Source organism: Leishmania major, chromosome 33 (assembly GCF_000002725.2).
Source record: "Leishmania major strain Friedlin complete genome, chromosome 33".
In the NCBI taxonomy this organism is placed as follows: Eukaryota; Euglenozoa; class Kinetoplastea; order Trypanosomatida; family Trypanosomatidae; genus Leishmania; species Leishmania major.
In genome coordinates, this window is record NC_007285.2 from 42,266 (window position 1) to 59,591 (window position 17,326).

The following is a 17,326-nucleotide window of genomic DNA, read 5'->3' on the forward strand; positions in this document are numbered from 1 at the left end:
TGGGGTGGGCAGGGTGTTAAGGCTGAAGCGGAGATCCGCGCTAGGGCGTTAGCGCGCGCACAGCTGCGCCAATACACAACGTCATACACTGTCACCACCACATGTGGCAAACCACACGAGGTGCTGCGACCTCTCTCCTGCGTTGCGCCGCTGCCTCTAAATGCGCAGGAGCACTGACATGTACATCTGTGTCTCCATTTCGTGTGCGCGATCCTTCAAGGGAGCCCTGCACGTGTCTCTTCCCCACACGAGGCTAGACGAAGTACTACTGTACAGGCTCTTTGTCCACAACCCGCAAGAGGCAGCGGTAGCGCGGACCCACGACTCCCCGGCGAACATGTCGCGCTTAAATCCTAGGCAGCCAAGGGCGTCTGCAGTGAGTTCATAATGCTCCACCGACGGTGGCTGCAAGCACGGCTAGCCGCGGCTGGGGGATGATAAAGGACCGGTGTACTGCCCTCCCTGGCCACACCCCACACCAGACTGCCACCAACGAACGGCTCGCAACCTTTTCTGATATACGCCGAAGGCGACGCTCCTGTAGGTCTCGCACGTTCCTGCTTTGCCGCACGACTGCACCAGTGCCTTCACACATGGCACCGAGACGCAGGCGCGAGTGATAGCCCGCTGCACAGGAAAGGCATCACGTTCAGGAGTGGCGTTGTTGAGCAGCAACACCGCTAACAAGTCTGTTGCGTAGCGGTCGCGGCTCCCCGAAGAAGAGCGGGCGGCTGCGTGGCACACGGCGCGCGCTGCTGTCGGACTCGAAAGACGGTAGAGCGCACAACGCCGCCGAGAGGCGCACCGGCGATCGGCAATCCTCCAGGAAGAAGGTAGTGTAGTGCTGCAGCATCGCGTAGACGGTTGCGAACCCGAAGTCTGACCCAGGCACGGTCGCGTCCTCGCCCGCGACGGGCTGCGGCACGAACTGCAGGTAAGCTACGCGGAACAGCAACAGAGAGACGACGTGATCACTGGTGAAGTGCATGCCAGATAGCTCATACGTCGACAGACCATTGTGCGCAATGCTGTCGCCCAGGGTCCGCTCTGTGTGGCGTAGAGAGAGAGAGAGAGAAAGACAAAGTCGCGCCCAGGCACTGTGCATGATGTTAGGCAGGCTGGAAAGCCGCAACCGCATGAAAGCCCAATCCAGCTGTTGGTAGGCCTCCTCCTGCAATAACCGCTGCGGAGACGCGTCAGTGCCGCGCACAGTTGCCTTCTTTTGAGTGGCGGCCGTGTAAACAGTGCCGCCGAGGTCGCACGGTGAAAAACGGAAAGCGACACGGTGGAAGGCACGACCTCCTTGGGCAGATAGAATCGGAGGCACGCCGTTGCACTGTCATATCAGCGTATGGCCTCTCCAGCAGTGAGGCAGAGCCCTTGTTGCAGAAGTGCTAACGCGTAAGGGGGCAGGAAATTGCTTGCCCGCAGCACTTCAGCGTCAGCAATGCGCCGCATTCAGTCGAGCCTCAGAGTCGCCAATGTCTCCCCGGCAACGGCACCTTGCCCCCCATCCCCCAATCGAATGAAGCTGTCCCGCGGGCATTGGCGAGGTGCCTGTACCTTTCGCTGTGGGGTGTTGTACGCAGCGGAGGTGTCGCTAGCAAAGATCGCATGTACGTGCACGAGCATTTTCGCGGTAAAGACGAGTCTCAGCCCACCGTGGTGTCAAGGATGGGGAGCTGAGGAAGATCCACTGCGCCTATACACCTCTCCGCCGTTATTCACGAAACGCAGTACGCAACGTTTCACATCACATCCTTCACAACGCTCCGGCGCACCGAGTAAAACAGAGTACACGGCCTACGCCTTTGCAGCTGCGAAAGCTACGTGGCTCCTGCATCACCTACGTCAGCGTGCCACTCTGCTTCCAGTGGTGCAGGAAGCTCCTGCCACGCTGGGGCGCACTGTGCACACTACTCCGGCACGCACGAGGGCTCTCTGCAAGGAGCGCCGGTATAGATACACGGCTTCTCACATTGCGAATCTGAGGAAAAGAGCGCATCACCGCATCCCTCCAGTGGAACGCTGCACTGAAAGTCCTGTTGCAGGTAAACACCCATAACGCCACTCACCTTTCTCAGCAAAGCCGAAATGGCGTTTGTCAGCTCGGCAGCAGACGTGCGGTGCGGCACATCTTCTGCCGTCAGTTCACAGCTTCGTCTTCGCCAATTCGACAGTACGTGCACAAGGAAGGCATTCTGGGCAACGCAGTCGACACCGGAGACGCGCCACCGTTCATCTTGGCCGCCACCGCTTTCCATTTCGTCCACATCGCCTCTACGTCGAGGAGCACATCGCCGCTCATCTCCACCGCGAGGAGAGACGCATCGTTCAGCCGGTGAAAATGGGAACCGCCACTGCCTCTAAAATCAACACAAGCAACCAAAGGCAACGGGAAAAGACAGCAAAGCGAAAAACGGGCAGTCGGACGCAGTCGCAGGGGCGAGGGGACAGCTGGAAAGAGAAAGAGACGAGGAACCATGCACAGAGCCGCGGCGTGAGATGCGTTTTTCTTTGTCGTATTCCACGCGCCTCGTGTTCACGCCCTCCCTCGGCCCCTTACACCCGTCGGGAGAAGAAGGGGCTAGGAAAATCCAGTTGACAGCAAACAAGCAAGAAGCAGGTTGCAGGCAGTCCGGATGGCTTCCGTGGACCGTAGTTGCCTTGAGCACTGTTCTGTGGCTACTTCCAAAAAGCAGAAACGACGCTCCATCAGCGGGTGCGGTTTTCTGAGGCTCGCATCTTCCCACATTGAGCGATACCCCGACCCAGCTCCCCTCTCATTACCGGCAGCCAAGCCTCAGCACGGCGTCGGCTTCTCCCGTTTTCTTCCGTATCACGCTTTAAGGGAGCGGGCAGAAGAGGCAAGGAAACTTCGTACCAAAATGTTGTCGTGCTGAGTCAGTGCGGCTCTACGAGCCAAACCGCCAACAACTAAAGCGTTCCGCAGGTGTACGGCACAACGCTTGAAGGCGCCCGGTCGTGCACCTCCCGCTTCGTCCCTAACATGCGTCCATTCGCTGCCACACAACATGAGCCAAGCTCCGCTCGGCCCCCGGCGCGTCACAGGCCCCACATCGCCTGGCGCGAAGCAGTCTGAGACACGCACGCAAGCAAGCACTGCGCCGACCCAGTCGCCTGAGCACGGCCTCCGTCTCGAGCTGCGCCCACTCCTCCCCGCTCCGCGGGTCGCCGCACAGCCGCTCCCCCATCAAGCCAGTCGCCACCCCGGGTGCACCACCACCACCACCACCACCACCCTACACCTCGGGGTGACGCCCAGGCTGCCCCACCAGTAGGCAGTGCGATGGGCGCGTGGGATGCGCTCGAGCCATGCCGGCACCTCGGCCCATCGCGTGGGTGGCGCAAGCGTGCTCTCTGTCGCAGGTCGCTCCGACGCAACGCCGTCCAGGACCTGGCCACCGACATCCGCAGTGCCACGTCGCACCCACCTGCCTAGGCGGCAGGCGCTCGACCCTGCCACCACCAGCAATGGGCTCGGCATTTCGCAGGCACAGGAAGGGAGGGCTGCTTGGCCTCCCCCCCCCCTCCCCGACAGAGCGAGTAGGGGTGTACTGAGCACCGAGATATCACGCACTGGGGTGTCGTTTTCCCCCTATCTGCGCCATGAGGCGATGTGTGGTGTTCAGGTGGTCGAGAAAGAAAGTGCTGATCCCGTTTTGACTAGAAGGCCGAGAAGTAGTGCTCGCTCACCACGTATCCAGCCTCGATTGGCATAGTCGCAGCGCACCCCGCGATGTGTTCGCCTTGCGTGGTGCGACCACTCCATGTCACGCGAGGCGACTTGGCATCGTTATCAGTAATCGTGGATGAGGAGGTCGTTGCCGATCGCGACAGCCACAGATGGCGCAGGTGTGCCGTGTTCGGTGTCGGGTATAGGAGTGAGGTGCTCGCCTGCGGCCCAGGCACAGCGACAAGCTGGGCGAGTGCAGGCTCGAGTCCCAAAGCTGCGAAAAGGCTGGTGAGTCGGATCAAAAGCCACTCAGCCGCAATGACACTGCAGACGGTGTCGGTCAAGTCCACCTGTATCGTCGGTGCCGCCATGAGCTCCTCCGGCCGTGCCGCTGCGTCTCGTACGCAAACTCGATTCGCGGTCGACAACGATGTCTTCATTGGTGAAGCGCCGTTCATGTCGCGCATCCACTCGGCTACGTGCTCCTCGACGACACGTAGCACATCTGATGTCACAGCCGCGCGTTCCTCGGCGAGCCTTACCACGACAACAAAAGTGGAAGAGAGCTGTCGCTGACGTTCCATGCGCTCGGCTTGCCGTGCCGTGTACCAATGCAGCAACGTTGGAGTGCAGCGAAGTGCCCACTCCTTCACGCAGCCCCACAAAGAGGCGCTCACGGCACTCGCACTCTGCGACACAGGCACTGGTGTAGTAATGTGATTGGGATAGACGGCGGCATCGGCGCGGTTGTAGCGAAGCACTGCGCCGAGAGCTGCGAAAATGTGCAATGGGCTTTGCCAAAGTTGACAACGCTGGCCGTCTCGCAGGCGTATTCCAAGTCCCTGGAGCGACTTCGCGGGCGGCTGGACTGGGGTAGACGATGACTGCGCTTCAGCACTCAGCTTCCATCGACGAAAACTCGCTGTGCTTGGTGCACCATACTGGCGCACGAGAGCGCCGCAATCACTCACGCGACCACCAGCGAGAGCCGCTGCCGGCCCCACGTCGATAACTCCCTCAACATCGTGCATGAGCACCATCGCGCGCTTGCCGTCCACTGAGGCACCCACGCAGTGACGCGTTACAAACCGCTTCCCGTGCCATCGACGCAACTCCACTTCCTGGACATCCCATGCATCGAGAGCTTGTCCATCCACCTCAGTTATGCTGCGAAACACGACACAGCACAACGGTTTCACGCCAAAGGGCGCATCCATCTCGTGGCGCTCCTTCAGCTCTACCCACGCAAACAGAGCAGCCCTTCGCACCTCTGCGGCAAGCCCAGCAATCGCGCCGGCTTCGTCATCTTCCACAAAGGTCACTGTGGGGAACTCAAGCTCCACTTCATCGGCCACGTCCAGCCACGCCCGCAGGCCTCCCATAGCACACGAGCGCAAGTTCTCGGTCATGTTCACGAGGGCCACGCGTGGCCGCACAGGCATTGACACAGGCGCCACATCCTCGTCCTCTCTGCTCCACAGAGCTTGCGATACGCTCGCCTGCTGATTGTACACGAGGTTGTAGCCAATGTAGCCGCCCATGCAGGCAATGCCGACCGCAACGGCAACTTTCTGCCGAAGCGAAGGCTCATCTGCGATAGGACCATCGCCCGTATCTCCGCCGCCGTGCAGACCATCTAACGTTGGTTCCTTCATCACCGCAACGCCGTAGCGAGGCTTCGATTTGGCTGTGTTATGCGTGGGCAAAGACAACGCTGCTCTGTCACGAAAAGGAAGGACGCTCGAAGCTGGGGGTGTACGCCCGCAGAGGCGGTGGAAGCACAAAAGGAGGCAACAGTGAAGAGCGGAGAGAAGCGGCGACATTTTCCTCTTTTTTCGTCCCTAGCATGCGTCCATTCGCTGCCACACAACATGAGCCAAGCTCCGCTCGGCCCCCGGCGCGTCACAGGCCCCACATCGCCTGGCGCGAAGCAGTCTGAGACACGCACGCAAGCAAGCACTGCGCCGACCCAGTCGCCTGAGCACGGCCTCCGTCTCGAGCTGCGCCCACTCCTCCCCGCTCCGCGGGTCGCCGCACAGCCGCTCCCCCATCAAGCCAGTCGCCACCCCGGGTGCACCACCACCACCACCACCACCACCCTACACCTCGGGGTGACGCCCAGGCTGCCCCACCAGTAGGCAGTGCGATGGGCGCGTGGGATGCGCTCGAGCCATGCCGGCACCTCGGCCCATCGCGTGGGTGGCGCAAGCGTGCTCTCTGTCGCAGGTCGCTCCGACGCAACGCCGTCCAGGACCTGGCCACCGACATCCGCAGTGCCACGTCGCACCCACCTGCCTAGGCGGCAGGCGCTCGACCCTGCCACCACCAGCAATGGGCTCGGCATTTCGCAGGCACAGGAAGGGAGGGCTGCTTGGCCTCCCCCCCCCTCCCCGACAGAGCGAGTAGGGGTGTACTGAGCACCGAGATGCCATGCACTGGGGTGTCCTACATCATCAGGTGAAGAAGGGCAGAAAAAACAGAAGAGCCCAAAGCAAGACGTGTGGCAACGACGCAAAGAAAAAAAAGGCAACCGCACACCGACGAGAGGTAGCGAGTGTGGTTGCCCGCTAGGCTGCAGAAAGGTGGGCGCTCGGTTTCCCCCTCTCGCCCTCCTCGTCCTCTCCCAAGCAGTGGCCTAGTAGCTTGCAGTCCTCATTAAAAGGTGCAAGGTTTTTATCTTTCTTCGGTTCCGGGTATCGGTGGAGCTCCACCGCGTATGCCGAGTGCCACCGGGCACCCACCTGATTCTCAGAATTGCGCGAGAGGGAGATGACGTGGGGAGGGAAGCGCGGACGGAGTTTCTCCTGTTTTGTTCGTTCGCCTGTTGCACTGCTCACCTTCTGCCCTCCCGCGCCAAACGGCGGAGGCGGGGCGGAACTGGAAAAGGGGTGCCGAAAAAAAGAAAGAAACCGCGTTGAAAGGTCAAGAACAGCGAAAAATACAATGATAGAAGGACACGGTGGCCCGCATACACATTTCAACGTCTGCAGTGCACCGCACCGCTGGGCACGGTATGCTCGAGCGATGCATGCTAGCGAGTGAGACAGATAAACATATCAGAGAACGGAAGAACAGACGTTCACGCACAGGAAAGGTGGCGCGCTGCAAGGCAGCATTGCACATGTGAACGCACACATGCACTGAGAGTCTCGCAGAGACGCGCAGACCGGCAGGGAAAGAGAGGCGGAGAAAGGAGTGCACATTTTACAGAAAAATAAAGCAGTCTCTTGCGCTCAAGCACGCTAAGCAGACAGTATCACGAGAAGGACACGGGATGCAGGTCCGCAATCTCTCGCCTATGTGAATAGATTCGTAGGAATCTCCTCATCCACACTGCTCACGCTGCTTCGGCTATCGTCAGAGTCGCCAGCGGCGCTGCCGGAGGAGTTGCAGCCCGACCAGTCTTGGTCGTCGCTACCAGAGGCGACGGGCGAGGACGCACTATGTTCACTAACCTCAGATGCGTTCCCGGCATACTGAGCCTCTGAACGCCTCCTCCGTGTGTGTTTCTCGCTCGTCGTCGTGAGCAGCTCATCCTCCTCCATCTCAGCATCTTCGCTGTCCTCCTCGGTAGAGATATCGCTGGCGCTCGCAATGCTCCCCTCCTCGTCTTTGTCGTCCTCATCCTTGGCTGATGTTGCCCCTTCACGGCAGTCTGCCATGAACAGGTAGTCCAGTGCCTCCGCTTGACCCGCCACGGGAACGACAGATAGCCCGCTACCGGGTTCGTTCGGTGCCGCCGACGCGCCGGTACGCACCGGAGACCCCACTCGTCGGTCACCACGTGTCGCTGCCGCGTACTGTCCCGCGCGAGGAAGAACCGCTCCGGACTCCCTGGAGGAGGGTGAAAAAGGGTTCTTGGGCGGATCACGGTCGCCTCCAGCGGCAGCAGTCATGCTCCACGACAGTTGCAGCACCGTTGACGTGAGCACATCGCTTGGGCTGCTCTTTCGATCGCTGCAGCCGCTGTCCACCGCCAGCGCCGTAAGCGCCGCCCATTGTCGAAAAAGAATTGACAACGCTCGCAGAAAGACGTCCCCCATGGCACGAAATACGGTGGGACTGTAGTGCACCTCCGCCTTGCACACGGCTGACACCGGTGCGGCAGCGTCGTCGTCGTGGGTGCCAGCGCTCACTCGCAGCAGCTCGGGAACACAGACCAGGCCACCCACCATTGTTGCCTCGAAGCCGTAGCTCATGCGCACACCGAACTCGTCGTAGAGGACAACACGCGCAGACCCCTTCTTGTCTTTGGTTACAGCAAAGGAACTCTGCGAGAGGGAGAAGGACGGGAAAAGCTGTGAGAGCAAGGCAGCCATGACCTTCTCCGGGCCAGCGGGGGCCGTGCGGGACGCTTTCCGAGTGCGACGACGTCGACCGCCATCACCGCCTCTGGTGCCTTTGTGGCGAGAGTGCGTGGCGATGCCTCGTATCGTGTTCATAGTGCACCCATATACAAGAAAGTTCTTGGCTCGCGAATGACCGTGAAAGTCGGCAAACATCACAACCTGACGCTTCTCCTCACCCGTCCAGTATCGTAACAGCTGCTTCATCGTGTAGAGAGTGGGGTTGAAATCTGCCTTAGGATTCGTGTAGTCGCGATTTAGGTCTACGCCGGCGAATGAGCAGCGATGGTTGCCCATGATCACGCCGTCGGCGTTCAGCATGGGTATCACCTTGAAGACAAAGTTTTCACACAAGTGGGACGCGTATTCTGCGGCCACCGCTGGCGGGCAGAGAAGGGTGTCCAGCAGACCCTGCATGACCCAGCTGGCGTTTGTTTCGCCGGGGTGCACACGCGCCACAAGCAGCGCGATGGGGCGGCGCCGTATTTCGTCCGTGGTGTACGGCTCCCCAGTATCTCGGTTACGTAGCGCCGTCACCGTCAGCAGCGGCACCTGCAACCCGCCCGGTGTCCAGCATAAGCACTGCGGCAACAGCGAGCGTGTTGGGCACGTGTGAGCCTCTCTCGCCAGCCACGCGAGATGCTCTCGCATCTCGGTGTATGTGAACGGGAAGCAGTTGGCAAGGTAAACCGTTCCGGTCGCCGTCGTCGGCATGGTGACGGAGAAGGTGACTGTGAAGTAGCACTTCTGCTTCACCACCCCCGACTCTGCAGATGTGGCTGCAGTAAACGGCGGCGGCGTCGTGGGCGGCGGTGACAGTGTGGGGAAAGCCGGTGTGCGCTTCTTCGCGATCACCGGCGGCGGTGCACGCCCGCCGAGGTGCGAAACCGGCGCGCACGTGTTCACCGACGTTGACAGCGGTCGCGGAGACGTGGAGAGTGGGGATGCCGCCGGAGCGCTGGCGGTCTCACCGTTTTTCCCGAAGTAGTGTGCGCGCGCAGGACGGAGGAACGCGTTGCCAAAGTAGAAGATGCCCTCGCCAGCGCGAGTCCACTTGGACCGCGGCGCGCTCGGGTCGGAAGGGTTTCCGCCGTCCGGCACGTGCAGCAGCAGTGGTTTTTGGCCCTCGTTAAAGGTCGAGTCACCCTTTTCCATATTCAGGATATTGAAGCGGTACGTTTTGCCGGGGGTGAAGTGGCGCATGCCAAAACTGAACCACTGCGTGTAAGAGTTGGTGGCGGTGTCCCAGGAAAGGACTAGGTCGTATTCGCTGTCCGTCACTTCGATGGCGCGCTGCAGGTTGCCGCTCTCGTAGTCCGAAAAGAACTCGACTCCATCAGCGCTCCCCTCAACGGTACTGGGCGCGTCTCCAGCCGCGCCGGGTGACGCGCTGCTCAGTCGCTCGAACACCACCTTGTGCACATGCGGAGTGGGACCACCATCGCACGTCGCTTCGTCCAAGAGCGTAAGCCGCGCGATGTGGTGGCGCAGCACCCGAACCCGGTCTTCCTCACACACATTGATCAGCGGCACGCTGAGGTGCGCGTCCTCTACGGCAGCAGCAACAGAGGAGGGGGCGCCGTACCAGCTCTCCGCCGTCGTTGGTGGTGCCGCATCCTTGAACGGCCAGGGCAGCTGTGAGCAGTCGAACGCCACCAGCTCCGACACAGGATCCACGTCGCCGCTGCGCAGCTCTGGCGAGAACACATCTGGGCGGATGTCTACGAGCAGGAGAAAATTATCCAAACTCCCACGTCCCGAACGCGCTGCTGTGAGGGAGGAAGAGATGATCGAGTCCAACACAGTCCCCGTCGAGCGACCGACACACTGAGCCAGCGACGCCTGCGTCGACGACAGGCACGCCTGAGAGGCGTCTGCCCTCGTATCGACCGCGCTGTGGCAGCTGCTCACGGGCTCCGACAAGTGAGACTTTCCACCTGGCGACTTGGCAACGTCGAATTGGCGCCGCAGAGATGCCGGCAAGCGCTCGTCGACGTAGCATGCAGGGCGGCCATTCCATGACGGCAGCATCGTGTACCCGTACATTGAGCACAACTGGAGGTAGAAGTGGTGCCACTGCTGCGACGACTTCTCAGACAACGCCAAGACGCTCGCCACCACGACCTTCAGCCCGCCAAGGTCCTTTATGTCCGCCAGCACGGTCTCCCTGTCGGCTGCCAGCAATGCGTTCAGCAGGAGCAGAATAACGTGGACGCACTCGCGTCGGGGCGGCATCTGCAACATGTGGCGCGACGGTGGCAGCAAGTAGAAGACGATGCCGCGCGGCACGTGAAAGCGCAATGCAACCTCAGCAGTCATCTGACTAACCTTGTCGAAGCTTGTCAATCGCTGCATCAACACCACACACCACAGCAACATGAACTCCACCCGCCGCATAAGCCGCATCACCCACGACGGCACCCAGTGCTCGGCATCGACGGATACCAGCGACCTGACATCCGGGTGTCGTGTCTTCTCTGGCGCATCGTACTTGACGCTCATCAGCAGCAGCGGCGCGATTTGTGTCAAAAAAAATGTGCTCATGGCAATGGCAGTGGCGCAGAGCTCCGTCCCGCGCGCGCCAAGATCGACAGCCGACGCGGAGTTCCCAGTGAAGGCGAACAGCGTGAAGCAGAAGTGGGAAAAGGCCGTGCAGGTCCATTGCGTGCGCGATTGAAAGCGGCGCAGCGTTGTCAGCGTTTCTTTACGGGTGTGCTTCCGTGTGTACTCCTGCAGTGCCGCCGCCGTGGTGGTCTGGCAAAGGTCGGACTGCAGTGATGCGTGGTACCTCGCAAACTCCGCCTCCAGCAGCCGGAACGTTACGGACGCGCAGGCAAACGTGCACTCGAGGCTCTGTGAAAGACGGAAGAGGGTCCACAGCTTGACGTTGAAGGTGCTACCAAGGGTGAAGAGCAGCGCAGCCGCCTCGCACGCGCGGAGAGATGCAACAAAGGCGGCATCGACATCGCCGGGACGCAGGCGCCGCTTCCCTTCTTGGAGCACCGACGTGCACACACGGAAAACACCAAGTTTCTCGCACAGGACCACCGCCTTACGCTGCTTATCCCCTGACATGTGCCTCAAGACATTATAGAGAAAGGTGAGCAACACGGACCCTACCTGCAGCTCTCGCACCGCCAAAGAGGATCTGCAGGCATTCACGATGAGGGCAAACGCGTGTGTGTTCTTGTGCAGAAACAGCGCCCACGCCTTCCTACGCTCCTTTTTGGACATGAAGGCGCCAGAGCCGGCAGGGGTGAAGGTGAGACCCCTTTGGGGATTCCAGGAATGGCTCCGCGTGTGATGCAGCTGCGCGCCCGCAGCGTCGCGCTTAGGCGTCGGCGGACTCACCGCATCGGCAGCGCTGCCACTCTGCAGAGACGAGAACAGCATGCCCTGCACCATCTCGATATCTTGCACGACTGCCGTGGCGTCCTCGGACAGCCAGGAGATCGACGGCAGCGCAAGTCGGTTGTTTCGTCGGTCACGTGCGCCACTGCCACTGCACGCCCCCGACGGCAACGACGCATCCTTTTCCGAGTCCCGCACGCTACTACAAAGGTGTTTCACGTGCTGGAGTACCTCGGGGATGATGGTGTACGTGGGCTTGTGCACTGTCGCTGCTTCACGCGGCACGCAGCTGGACGAGAACGACCGTCGCTCGAATCGAAGAGAGGACGATGTGGGCTCGCCGCTCGTTGACGCAGGAAGAGGCGGCACGGAACGCAGGTACGGCAGGCGGGTGCGCAGCGCCAGACGCTTTGCCGCCGATCTCTTCGGCACGGAGGCTGCCGGCGGCGAACATTTTGGTGCACCCTTGGTGCTTTTCGCCGTAGAAGACGAGCGGCCGCCGCTGACAGGCGGACGCGGTTGTAGTGCGCATGAGCGCAGTTGAACAGAGACACCGTCGCCTGAGTCACGGTCGCGCACTGAAGTCGACAACGTGCGCTGGTTAGCCTGTCGGCTGCTGCGCGAGCGCAAGTTCATTATGGCAGATTTGTATGCGATATGTATTCTTCCTGGCCCTGAAGTGCGACAGCGAGCTAGGGTGGAAACGGTCTTCCGCTGTCAAGATCGTTAAGCAGCACCTCCACTGTCTTCTTGCGAAGCACTGTGCAGAGGGCGTCCCGTGTTGTGTCGCCCTTCAGAGGGAATGCCAGGTTCCCGCACGAGAGAGGGAGGGAGGAAGATCTAGAAAATACAAGAGAATCGCGTGAAGAGGAGGAGGGGGCTATGGGGGCACCAGCCCCTAGGCGCCGACCGCCAGTCAGGAATCAGAAAAGAGAATAAAGCACAACAGGGCAGGGCGTCGTACAGGGAACGACGAAGAAGAGAAGGGAAAACAGAGAAGTACGAAACCGAAGAGAATACAGAGATAGAAAAAACACACGAAAGCGGCGCAGAGTGAAGCGTTACAGAGCCGCGACGGCAACGTCAACAGGAAAGCCGAGAGAGGGTTCGACTCCGGCACAGCTTCTGCTCCCTTGGGTACAGCACTGTAGCGAAAGATGAGAGCTGCACACAAATGGCGTGTGTGTGCCGGTGTGTACGGGCCTGCGTGTGGCTACCTTGATTCACGCGGTGTTAGCCCCAAGCACGCCACCTCTATTCTCTATTCTCTAAGTGCGTATGTGTGTGTGTATGTGTGTGTGTGTGTGTGCGTTCAAAATGCGCCACAGGTGTATCGAAGATACGGGAGGGCAGCGACAGGACAATTCAGACCTGCAGCGAGAAGGAGGAAGGAGGGCGTGTCAAGAGGTGCACCACGCCTCAAACGCGGCAGGACACAGAACACAGAAGAAGCGATCAAAATAAGGACGGAACTGCTCAGACGAGAAACAAGAGAGGGAAGACGAGGGCAGCAAGAGTGGAGGAGGGATGAAAAGAGAGGCTGTGAAGTAAGCCAAAAGCATCACAAACTGCTAGGTAGGCAAGAAGCTGCTGCGAAGACATACAGATGGCGCGCATCGCACGCGGCTATGAGGTGTGGCCCGCCGGTTGCCATATGAAGTGGCATCAAAGTCACCGCACGGACTCAGGTGCCGTGGTGGAAACCCGACAACTTCACGCGTGCTGTCGATGGAGGACATATCACGCGTCCTGATCAAGATGTAATCCAGTAGGACGAGAGAAAGGGAAAGCGAGATGCAGACGCCGCTTCGTTGATCCACTGCTACGCCTCTCTTCCCCCTTTTATGGCACTTGAATTTGACGCGTTCACTTTACAGCCACCACACGGCGCTGCTAGCACAGACGCACAGAGTCGGAACAAAAGCACAGGTTAGATACATGAAACAGAAGAGGGAGCACCACAGCATTAGTGACAGGGCCCTTGCATCACCCGCAAAGGAAAGATAAAAGAACAGGCGTGAGGGTGAAGGAAAGGAGAAACAAGAGCAATCTAACGAAAAAAAAAACGGCATAACGGGCACGGAAACGTAGAGAAGTGACAAGACGAAGGCGAGGAGAAAGAGAGACGCGCACACGCACGCGCACACACGCGACCATACCGCCGTGTTAACATGAGGCAGAGCAAAAACAGAGCCGACTAGAGGGAGAGAGAGAGAGAGAGCGTGCAAAAAAGGAGGAAAAGGGGAAAGGAGGGGAAGGGGGTGGGAGGGGGGGGGTAGACAAACTAACGAAGAAGAAAACGAGCAGCCAACGCTGCATAGCAGAGGTCGTTTCCATGGATAGGCTCTTTTCTTCATTTCTTATTGTATGCTGCCGTCTTCGTTGATGGGGTTCCGTTTTTCGTTCCGTTGTCTTCTGGAAAACGAAATGAGACACGCAGCGAAGACGCGCAGTTCGAACACGTGCGCCGGCACTTTTTTTTTCGGTGGCGAACGCAAAACGATGAAAGGGTTACCGAAGATGCTCAGAGAGAAGCGACAAGTGCACGCAGCTCAACAACCAGCGAAAGAGGCCATTCTGTTGTTGCTGTTGGTGTTCGAGGATTGGCGGAGTGAATCATAGAAGGTGTTCAGAGTGAAAACGTTCAAATCGTGAGAGAGAAAAGACGAAACGAGAAAGACAGAAGCTTCTGCGGACGCCGGAATGGGGCAGTGGAAAAGACGTGGAAAAAGGAGGCGACTCATGGATGAAGACGTTCCGCGACGTATTTTCACGAGTTTCCTTTCGCCACAGAGCTGCAGCACTGATGAAAGAGGCAGGAAGGGCGGGACGTGAGACATGAACATATCCGCTCAAGTGAGACAAATATAGCGAAGAGAGGAAGTCTGCGGGGAACACCAGCAGCCAACGCGCACTCACTCACACGTGGCACCCTTCCTGACCTACTTGACCCTCTCAACACCCCCACTCGTTGATAATTGCCTCCGCCCCCAAGTCGCTCACCCACCCCCCTTTAGGCCTTCAAGGCTGCAGTGCCAGAGTGATACACGAAGAAGAGGGCGCAGGAACCGGTTACGGTGTTGAGCACACACACTCGCAAACGCAAGCGCAAAGGACAGCCCTACCCGGGTTCACATAAAAGAAAAAAAAAGAAAAAAACATTCCAAGGTAACTCAACAAGAGAAAACGGGAGCAGACACGATGCGGTCTCCTCTCAGGCAGTAACCAGAAGACGAGGAAGAGTCACAAAAGTGGTGTATGTCGCTCATGAGAACGCACACGCGCGCGTTTGCAGAGGCGCACTCTAACGACGGGATTCGCGTGAGGAAGTAGTTCATCAACCGGCACATGGGACCTCTACTCCGCCACTACGGCCGTCCGCCAACAACACACAAACGCCAGAAAAGTCAAGCGCAGAGGCGACCATGTCCACCTATCGACTTCTCAAAATAAGGGTCGCATACGGCCAGCATCGATACGCCGAAGAAACCCACAACAAAAAAAAACGTCCATCGTAGGGGAAGAACAAACATCTTTGTCGGCTACCATGTCTGTGGCCCCAACACACGTCCGCCATCTTCCACACCTCCTCTACTCCCTACCACGTTCACCGAATACATCAACTTTCCATTTACACAACGCACGCAGACACACACACAACGAACGGCTAACGTGCATGCCTGCTCACCACCTCAGCCCACACTCGCTCCGTGTGAAAAAAAGAGTGACACAGAGCACAGAGAAAGAGATCCCGCTACACGTAAAGCGCCACTGAGACACCCGTGCCCATGAAACCCCAGGAGCTGGGACAGCAACAGCACCTCTTGTGTACATGTAAGCGAACAGAAAGAAAGAGCGACACAGCAGCGGTGAAAAAATTAAGAAAACAAGAAGGCTACAAGCACACCGACACCAGCAGCTACCATACGAAATTGTGTGGCTCCCAAAAAAAAATAAGACGGAAAAACGCTCATTAAAAAAAAAACGACAAGGGAGAGACAAACTGGGCTGAGAACCTTCTTTCTCAGCGTATCCATTCTACACCCGGAGCAAGTCAACGAGTACGCGCATGCAGACACAGCTCACCGGCCTCTGCTGCACCACAGCGAAACCCTCGCCCCGTCTACGGCGAGGCCTCTGCCGGCGCATCCGGGCCTGCGTCTAGCGGGCGCCTCGTGTCCTTCCTCCGCTCCATCCCCCGCGTGCGTGCGGCGCGAGCGGCGCCAGGCCCGCCTGCCTGGACGGCACGGCCATGATCAAGGCGAGCCGCACTCAGCGTCCTGCTCGAGGGCGGAGCCGGTGGTGTGCGGCGTGCGGGTAACAGGGGGTGGTCCACGGCCATGCCGGATGAGCTCAGGGAGGAAGTCGGCAGGCCGCAGGCCACGGCCCTCGGAGACCCTGCACTCTCCCAGCATGTCTGCCGTGCTTCTCCCTGACTCGCTTCAAGCCCCGGCACAAGGCCGGGTGGAGACCCTCCACAGTGGACTCCAGATGACTCCATGGCGTGGCTCGCGGCGCTCTCGCCATGCTTCCGCCGCCACCGCCGCACCAGCCCACCCGGTCGGACGTAGGTGATGCCGCATGCGTCGCACACATGCACTGTGGCGCCCATCCCTGTGCATCCCCTGCGCACCTTTCTCGCCTATCGCCCGTGCTCTTCTCGCCCCTGGATGCCGCGCCTGGATGTGATACACCATGCCCGCTGCAGCGGACAGCGCGTGCACGCAGCGCTCGCGTTTCCCCATAAGCGGACCTGCTTCAGAGCGACCTTCTTGTCTGGAGAGACCGCTGTCCTCGGCCTCTATTCCCGTCGACATCACCGAAGAGGGGAGAGGTCTGCATCGCCTTCCCGCGTGTACCGCGACAGGCAAGGCGTTGCCATGAGTCTGTGGCGGCGAGGGCGCTCCACCATCTTCTGCATCCGCACGCCTCTGGCAGAAGCCGGTGTGCCAAGTGGAGGGGGCCTGTGAGCAGGCATGTGCCTGCAAACAGAGAACCCGCAGCTCGTCGCTCTGAGGGGAGATAGGGGTCAGCCACAGACACACGACGGGGGAAGTCCATGCGGCGCGTTTGAGATGTGCCTAATCCGGCCACTGTGTGGAAGATCACAGCAGGAAATGGGGTGTGTGTTACGTCTCGAGCAGCCCGCAAATCTCGAGTGGCATAGCGGGCACCACGGTGGGCAGGACGCCCTCACAGCATACACAGGCGGGGGCGGGTGGTTCTAAAGGAGAGGGGGATCACAGTGCCAGCGCAGTAGTAGGCGGCAGACCACCTGTACTCCTTGCTGTCGCTGCCAGCTACCCAGCGCTGCAGGAATGCAAAGTGCGGACAGGCGGTCGTGCGTAGCTAAGCAAGGATTGTTGCCGGTTTTCGCGCAAGCTCAGCAGCCGTGCTCGTGTGGTGAGGAGCAGAAGCCGCTAAGCACCTCTTGTCGGAGCGTGCGACACCGTTTATCGCGGATTCGAGGGATGTCGGCATGGCGTCTGCAACCGGTGATCAGATACGCCACCCATGCAGTTGAAATGGGCTACTTTGCCATGGCAGACTTTTCAAGCTTGTCAGCAGTTTCCTTGTGTTCCAGTGCTCAAGGAATACATAGAAACGAAAATGAGAAGCGCACGCGACGGTCTTGTAGCGCCTGCACATGCGCCCATTTTCGTGGCAGTGTGTCATCCTCCGCCGGTGTAGGGCTCATGCTAAGCGCCGTGAGGAGGGAGAGCAAGTGTGCAGCAACAGCAAAACACGATTTTGCGTATCTTCGTTGGTCCAGTTCGTTTTGCAGGAGGCCGGGACACATCTCCATAGCTCCACACTCAGCGCGATAGCTGCATGCAAGGAGACCGCAGCCTCTTTTCGCTGTACATATGAGAGTCTGATGACTGTATCTGCATCGCGGCGGTTCCTGATGCGATGTCTGCCTAAACCGCAC

The 17,326-nt window shown here is 59.5% G+C and overlaps 3 protein-coding genes across 3 annotated transcripts; all 3 read right to left on the minus strand.

Moving 5' to 3' along the window:
- Positions 1 to 649: 649 nt before the first annotated feature.
- On the minus strand, positions 650 to 1,138 carry LMJF_33_0180 (hypothetical protein; the record flags this gene model as incomplete). The annotated part of the gene is made up of 1 exon (XM_001685691.1): positions 650 to 1,138. One exon carries the CDS (start codon positions 1,136 to 1,138, stop codon positions 650 to 652), a length of 489 nt encoding a protein of 162 aa, XP_001685743.1.
- Positions 1,139 to 3,687: 2,549 nt separating this feature from the next.
- Positions 3,688 to 5,238, minus strand: LMJF_33_0190 (conserved hypothetical protein; the record flags this gene model as incomplete). The annotated part of the gene is made up of 1 exon (XM_001685692.1): positions 3,688 to 5,238. One exon carries the CDS (start codon positions 5,236 to 5,238, stop codon positions 3,688 to 3,690), a length of 1,551 nt encoding a protein of 516 aa, XP_001685744.1.
- A 1,755-nt stretch (positions 5,239 to 6,993) lies between these two features.
- On the minus strand, positions 6,994 to 11,448 carry LMJF_33_0200 (putative zinc carboxypeptidase; the record flags this gene model as incomplete). The annotated part of the gene is made up of 1 exon (XM_001685693.1): positions 6,994 to 11,448. The coding sequence occupies one exon, from the start codon at positions 11,446 to 11,448 to the stop codon at positions 6,994 to 6,996; it is 4,455 nt and encodes a 1,484-aa protein (XP_001685745.1).
- Positions 11,449 to 17,326: the final 5,878 nt, after the last annotated feature.